Source organism: Episyrphus balteatus, chromosome 3 (assembly GCF_945859705.1).
Source record: "Episyrphus balteatus chromosome 3, idEpiBalt1.1, whole genome shotgun sequence".
NCBI classification, from domain to species: Eukaryota; Metazoa; Arthropoda; class Insecta; order Diptera; family Syrphidae; genus Episyrphus; species Episyrphus balteatus.
The window spans coordinates 28,767,691-28,776,245 of NC_079136.1; the positions used below are offsets into that span (position 1 = coordinate 28,767,691).

Consider the following 8,555-nt stretch of genomic DNA (forward strand, 5'->3'; position numbering starts at 1 on the left):
GGGATAATATTTTCATTTTGAGTACTTGAACTGAACTGAAAGGTCCTTGCGGATGTGGAAGAGGAAATTACTTTTTGAAGGGTTATATAACAAGAAGTTATAAGTTTTTGGGTGTTGGCTTTTATTATTGGAGTCTGGATCTCTGGATTCGACAAGGATGATTTTAATTAATTTAAAGTGTTCTGAAACTTATGTTTAGTATTTTTTTTTTGCAATCAAATATTTTATGGAATCGAAGTTGTAGTTAGTCAAAATGAAAAAGGAAATAAAGTATTTTAAAGTTATGACATTTCAAAACCTTCAACGTTTAAAATAAAAATAACTTCAAGATAATAAAATTTTATAAAATTTAATTATAAAGTCAACCTTTATCATTTATTTTTTATTATCTCAAACATCCTGTTAAATTCCTCCACATATCCCATCCAAAACATCCAAGGTAATTTTTTTGAGAATAAAATGCTTTGCCTTTTGGACATTTCAATTTAATTGCACTGCCACTCGAATTGGTGCAAAGGAAATAATGTTCTGGATCTATTGCTGGCTGAAGTCGTTTGTAATTATTTTCATTGCAAGTCAAATTAAGTTCATTCGTTTTAGTAACACATGCATCATTCCAATCTTCCCATGGTATACAACCCGAAGCGGTGTGGTTCCTTACAAATCCTGATCCACCTGGACATGATCCTACAGCTGTGCGATTTGTCCTCGTATCACAATATAAAAATATTTTTGGATTTGAATCAGCATGCCAGAGTTGATCTTGGAATAAACAATCTTCGCCAATTGTCAGAGTTATCCATAAGACAAGAATTGTGGATATTAGAAGTTGCACTGAAATTATTAGAAATATTTTATTATTTTAAGTTAATTTGTATTACAACACACAAAAAAAAAAAGAAGTCACAAGTAAATTAAAGCCACAATTTATGATTATAAAATACCTTTAAACATATTGAACTTTTTTTCAAGTCCCTATCTTACAACTTAAAAGCAAAGGAAAGAGAAGTGTTTGGTTTTATATATAAAATATTCACATATCAGTTGTTACTGTGTAATCAGAAAAAATGTTCTACATAAATACTACATTCCACAAGTTTCAATGATTAATAAGAATTTGGTAATAATTAAAATATTGAAACACGTTTGTGATGATTTTCTGCTGATAATTTTGTATCTCTTTTGTTGTGTTCTTTCACACTGATTTCTTGGAGATCATTTTTTAAGATTTTTTTAAGTTAACAGAAATGGTAAGTGAAACAAAAGTACTAGCGCTATTGGAAAAAAAGCCTCCGACGTTAATCAGAACAAAGATTAATGAAAATGAATCCATTTTTTGATATGTTTAGTAATTTGTTTAACTTTAGTTTTTTAATTTCATATGTCTCATATGTTTGTAATTTTAGATTTTTTTGTGTAATGTAGTTTATAACTACACTGGCTGTCAAAATTGACACACCGCTGACAAAAAGTGATCTTTTTAAGTTTTATCGATTCCACATCATTTTAACAAAAATTTTTTTTTTTCTTGAGAGAAAAGTCGTAAAGACCAAAAATAGTCAAATTTGCTTTGTAAAGTATAATGCTTGGGAGCGGGTCATAATTCTGTTGTCAAAATTCTGTACGACAAAATTCTGTGGGGTCAAAATACTGTAATACTATAATTCTGTACGTCATTATACTGTAAATACAAAATTCTGTACGTCAAAATACTGTATCAACAAAATACTGACATGCAAAATTCTGTTTTGTAAAATTCTGTACGGCGCGCACTTTTTTACATTATCAAAACGATATTTTTTTACAGCATTTTTACAGAATTTTGATTTACAGAATTTTGATGTACAGAATTTTGAAATACAGTATTTTGACCAACCAGAATTTTGCTATACAGAATTTTGACTTTCAGAATTTTGTTCCTACAGCATTTTGCACATACAGAATTTTGACATACAGTATTTTGGCATACAGTATTTTGAATACAGAATTTTGCAACATACAGAATTTCGACCCCAACCCATAATGCTTATCAAAAAATTGTTTAATTTTATTTTCCATCAAGGTTCCACTAAAAGTTGGATAGTTTAATACATACTTGATATTTTGCCAAATTAGTATAAGTACTGCAAAAAGTGTCTGGCAAACCCCAACAGGCGGATCACTATTGTAAAACAGTTACGTGGGAGAGTTATGATACCCACGAGATCAACTATGCTAAATTGTTCAAAATACTTGAAAATTTAATAATTTTATTAACTTAATTATTATAAAATTATAATTTTCAATTTTTAGTACAGGAAAATTAGTAACAAAACAGGCATTTTGTGGAACTAAATACAGGAAGGCTGAATTTTACAAATCTGAAAGAGGGGTATTAGAAAAGCATAAGTCCTGATTTTAAGGACGCCAACCCCCTGACGAAATCCGCCATTTTGGAAAACATGAATTGCTCAATATCTCCAAAACTTTTGGTCCTAGAGAAATGATTATCAGACCAAAGTTCTTGGAAATTTAATTATATTTTTTTTTCTGATACATTATTTTTCTGAACGGGAAATAGTTTTGAGGTTATGTTGATTTAATTTTTTGTTTCGTTTTTTTTTTAAGTTCTTATCATTCCCGCGTAATAATTACATAATTTTTTAAAATAAAAGTTATAGACCATCAAATTTCCAATAATTTGGTATATTTTTGAAAGTCATGCGATGTATGAGTCGAAAGATATTGATCTGAAAAGTAGAGTTTTAGTACATTAAAGTTAGTAAAAAAAACAGGCATTTTGTGGAACGAAATATAGGAGGGCTGATTTTTTCAGATCTGAATGAAGGGTATTAGAAAAACTTAAGTAGGTACTAGTTTACGTCGAAATCCACCATTTTGAAAAACGCTAATCGGTCAATATCTACTAAACTATTGTTTTGACCGAATAATTTACTTAACCACAGTTATAGGTAATATAAATATTATTTCTTGTGCATTCGCTATTTTTCAGTGAGGACAACCTTTTAGAGTTTTTTTTTTATTTTTTCGGCTTTTTTAACTTTTCTCGGTCATAACATAATTTGTTTGCATCATAAAAGTTGGATGTTTGACTTAAAATAAAATATATATACCACAATATTGTAAGGCTAAGTATCTTATTCGGTCAAGCGTCAAGCCAATAGTTTAGTAGATAAAGACCGATTCGCGTTTTTCAAAATGGCGGATTTCGCCAAATGGTTGGCGTCCCGAAAACCAGGACGTAAGCTTTTTCTAATACACTTCTTTCAGATTTGAAAAAATCAGCCTTCCTGTATTTCGTTCCACGAAAAAGTCTATTTTTTCTGTACCTACTATTAATTTGTCGTCTTGTATAGCTTTCTGATATTGATAATATCGTTAAACTACCCATTACATAAACTATAGGAAATCCTGCCTAAAACATTTTTCTCTAAGAATCAATTCATGCAAGTCAGGACTATTGTGAAAATCTTTCAACCTATCGATGAAATTGAGGAATCTTGGTAAGGTTGTATTTTTATTAAACCAATGAAGTGTTAAGCAATAACCACATCATAATAATCGGAAGGTTGTGCACCGAAATTCAAAAAGAATATTCATGCACTTCTAAAATCTAACCCTAATTTTTTAATTTACAGAAAATATGTGAGATTTTACAAAGAACTTTCCTGTGTTTTTTACCAATTCATATTTATTTAAGGAATGAAACACATTCTACCTTCATTAATATTACTTATAACTTAGAATAGGATTGAAAGCCACCACATACAGACACAAAGCATATTTGAAATAAATTTGCAGCGCTATGAAATAGGTACAACAAGTAAAACCTTACCCAGCTTTAATTATGTATACTTATTACGTTAAAATCTGATAAAAGCATTCTTCATCGAATTCAAGATATAGTTTCCTGAATGAAGAGTAATCAAAAATGCTTTTGGCAAATAACAATCAATAAATAGATCTTCTAAGAAGACAATTCAATTCTAAGCCAAAATTCTATTCAATTACGAGTACCTACATAAACTTTGGTTTAAACTTTCTGAAATCTCACCAGAAAATCTCTATTTATCTCTCTTCTCTCTCTCTCTCTCTCTCTACGTCCAAAAAAGTTATTGAAAACAAAACTTTGATGGTTTTGTCTTTCTGCAGTCTTTTAATTAAGTTTTAAGATTGGAAAAAATAGATTATTTTCTTTGAAGATTGAGGCTAGGGAGAGTTATTTATTTTATTTTATCAAGTGTAGGTATTCCGGACCGAGTCTACACAAGTAAAAGCATAGGTATAGTTTTGGCAGGATAACAGCTTTTGAGGAAATAAGTGAATTTTTTATTTTCAAAGAAAAAATCTAAATCAAGAAGGAATATTCAATTTAAAAAAGGAATTTTGTGAAAGGTTTCTCAATTAATACCTTGACTGATTAGAGATATTTATGGTAGACCATAATAAATACCAAATATAACCAAAATATTTCCTTTAAATTTTCAAACCATTTATCCCATTCAAATTCTAACTGGAGAAGAACTTGTCAAAAGCTTTAAATAAACCGAGTCAATTGCAACCAATTTAAACGATATTTTAGATAGTAGTTCTCTATTTCAAGATAAATAAATGCAATACAAAAGTGATACAAATAATCTCGAACCACTGAACTGATTTTGAATTCCTTTTAAGTTAAATAATAATTCATTCCCCTTTTGAGAATAGGTACTCGTAAATCCTTGCCAGCCAGTACCGCCAGACCTTATATACACAGTGAACCTGACAGAATCGATTCCTTGCACAAAACTAAATAAATCGGAGCAAATACAAAAATGAAAATACAAAAAAAAAAAAAAACATCGAAAATATTCAAAAACGTTCAATGCAAAATGTTTCAGGTTGGGGTTTTGTGTATGATGCCAGGCCCAGAATCAACTTCACAAACATAAATCCTATACCAACCAACCAACAGAAGAAAAGCCGATTTACTTTTGTGTTTGCCATGGTGCTTGTACCTTTGCCTCTGCTTTGGTGCTCAATGCTTAATGCTCACCAACTCGAAGGAGTACAATTTTTGCCAAATGCCTTCTTCTAGTGTGGCAATGCCAAGCTTCTTAAAATAGTTCTATTTTTGCTTTGTATTTGGTTGCGAGTAAAAGTATGAGTGTTGAAAGGAAGCTAAACAACACTCATTTGCATCCCACATGCATCCTGTTGCAGTCATCCAGCTTTATAGGTCCAGACTCCAGCGTTCCTCTATAGTGGCTTATGTCTGTATACCCTTACATAAATGCATTGAGGAAATTTCTGCATTGTGGAACCTACCTCCAGCTTCGGGTGAAATCCAGGAAGAATGACGATGCTTTGTGTGTTTTGTTGGTTGAGTGTTTGAAGCCAAAAGAAATAAGCAGGGAATAAATTAATGTAACAACATTTCCATGGTTTCAATTAAATTTAGAAATCATACCAAATGGAAAGTTTTAACGATGAAAGGTCGATATGCTTGAGTATATAAATAGGTTTATTCGTTTCTTTCTATGCTTAAAATTAAACAAAAAAAAATTTTGTGAGGAGAAACTTAATACATTTATCAACAATTTGAAAGCAATTGACATCTTTTTATTTAGCTTTCTGCAATGGCAGGTAACGTTTATCGAAAATAAAAAATCTCAAAGCAATGCTGTCTTATATTTTTATAAGACATTATATTTTTCCCATTTTTTTCTTGGATTGAAAGATTACCAAAATAGGAACATTTACAGTACGGTCAACTTGGTTAGTCACATTGTACCAAGAATTAAGTAGCTACTTAGTATGTATTAAAGATTTTGATTTTAGTTTTGGTTTACATTAAAAAGAAGAATGATACAAAATTCTAGAAATATGTTCTGTCGTTTCCATAATCACCGTGAACGCATATTACTATTTGCAGAATTAAAGCTACAAGCATTTTTGTCATTTTCCTCACACATCGTGTCATTTTTACACAGTTATATCAGTGAATTAAAGTCTAACTTTTGGAAGTATCTAGTAATAAAGGGCGTTGGTGTTAAACAAAATTTGTAAATTGTGTCCTGTAACAAATCGAAAAATTTGCGGATCACTGTGGTGTATACGTAACATTTTTTTTTTGTTGTTGTTAATCTTGTACTGTCCACAACTGTGACATTTTATAGCTTTGAAATGCCTTTCAATTACGTTTTTAACCTATATATTTGAACTATTAGGTTTTTTTTTTAAATTAAATAAATCTAATAGTGAAATCCAGCATCGATTTTTTGTATCCACAATTTTTCCATGAAAAAACATTACAGTCAACAAATAAAAGTCGTTTTCTAAGGCACAGCTGTCTCTATACATTTTCAAATTTCTTTTAAACAAACATGATTCAAATTACATCCTTTATCTTTCAGTATAAAATTATTCAAACATCTTGGCGAACACAATCCTTGCTAAACTCTAATATCAGGGTTTTAACCTCTTGTATGTGTAATATAAGGCTTAACACAAATATAAAGTCATCTCAGGTTGCCCTTTGGGTATAAAATATCGAAAAGAAAATTCCATTTCATATACCCAGCTTGTTATAACATCTTTACATACGTAACGTAGGTATCTTCTTCAAAAAGAGCAAGAAACAAAACGAAATAATGATGAAAACTTTTGAATATCTAAAGTATATACATGAAATTTGATTTCTGAATAAAATTTTATTGAATTGCTGGTGAAACGCATGAAACAAATGCTTGAAGCTATTTTTAAACTTTTTGTAACGCAATCTTTTGAAGAATTATAATTAAATTGGAACAAAAAAACAAACAAACAAAAAAAACAATTTTGGAAAAGTTAACCATACTATGAAATCTTCAAGGACTGTTATTGTAATCCTTTTTTTTTTTAACCACCTGCACCTGGAAATATCAACATGAAAATCAACACCATAGCGTTTGTTTGAAAAGGATGAGAGAAGATAAGGAAAAGCTATTGATTTGAATAAAGCTGATGAAAATCGCTGATATCTTTACTTCTGTGTTTGTTGGAATGAAAGGAGATTACTTTTGTTATATTTACACATATGTTGAAGATACAAGGATAGAGATGCTCTTTACAATTTAAAAAATAAACAAGAAAAAAATGGATTTTAAGTTCAGGTGAATAAATAAGGGAAAGAGATTTCATTAAGTCTCCATACACGATGCAAGAGATGAAAGTTTTTATGAAAATACTTGTAAATTTTTGTATATGAGTTGTAAAAGTACATTTTGTACACAAAAGCTCTATCAGTGTCTATTTCTTTAAACTTCATTTTGAATTTTGTGTCTTCTTATAAAACAATTTTACGTATGTAAGTCATACTTGATTCTTCAAATATTTGCTCAATACCTGTAAATGGAATGACTAAAGTTTTGAATATAGTGTATGTGAGAAAAAATTTGTTTGGAAAGCTTCTCATTGACATTAAGACGACTTGAAAAGTGCCTGCGGATTGAAAAGTTGCTGATTGCTGTCCGCAAATAAGTTTCTCGTCTGGAACTGCCTTGCTGGTAGAAATTTGTTTTCTAGTTCTCATAGCTCCACTTTTACGATGTGGCCACTTTTTGTTATAAAGTTCCTAATAATTACATAAATCAAGAATACAATTAAAAAACTGTTTTAAAATATTAAAATTTAAACAACGGATTTCATGTGTTTTCTATGAGCAACACCATGCGACCCAGTTTTCATCCCCTATAGGCTGAGTAAAAATAAAAAGAATGTATTTTTTTACTGTTTCGGTTTAAACTGTTGACTTTTTGCTTACACCTGTGTTGTGAGCATCTTTATCTTTATCCCATGCAAATACAAGAAGACGTACAATAATACAATACAAAGTCATGGACGTCCCTTATCTTGGCGGACACTTTGTGGCGGAATAAAACCAAATTAGTCTCATTAATTGTAGCTAATTAAATGCTAATTTGTTGCGCAAACCAAAAATTTGTAGCTCGTTTAGTTTTTGAGTTATTGAATTTTCCGCTAAAATAAGACTGAAGTTAGCGGACAAAATCTGAAATAATTAAAATAAATGAGTTAAGTTGGCCTCCGAATTTGTAGCTTTTTAAATGCTTTTCAATTCCATAAACTTGGATTTTGTAGCCTTAACAGTTTTTTTGATATTAAAAATTCCGCTAAAATAAGACTGAAGTTAGCGGACGAAAGTAGGAAATTTAATATTTTTTTGATGCCCAAAATTGTAGCTAATTAAATGCTAATTTGTTGCGCAAAAATTAATTTTGTAGCTCCACCCAGTCATTTTTTATTTAAACTTAAAGATTCAGAAGTGCACTTCCGGTTTGACGAGGCCAGTGGAGACTTTTTGAAAAAATCACTTTTTTAAATTTTTTCTTTTGCCATTAATTGTAGCTTTTGAATACATTATTTTTGAAAGGGTACTTTTGAGGTGTATTTTTAAAACAAAATCTTGAATATTTCAAAAACGGTTTGAGCTACAAAATTGTGGTTTGTATCAAAAATAATGTATTCAAAAGCTACAATTAATGGCAAAAGAAAAAATTTAAAAAAGTCTTTTTTTA

General features: G+C 29.9%; 1 protein-coding gene across 1 annotated transcript; it reads right to left on the reverse strand.

Moving 5' to 3' along the window:
• Nucleotides 1-385: 385 nt before the first annotated feature.
• LOC129914893 (uncharacterized) lies at nucleotides 386-954 on the reverse strand. Its single transcript, XM_055994340.1, has 2 exons — nucleotides 945-954; nucleotides 386-834 (listed from the first exon to the last, which is right to left on the reverse strand). The coding sequence occupies exons 1-2, from the start codon at nucleotides 952-954 to the stop codon at nucleotides 386-388; spliced, it is 459 nt and encodes a 152-aa protein (XP_055850315.1).
• Nucleotides 955-8,555: the final 7,601 nt, after the last annotated feature.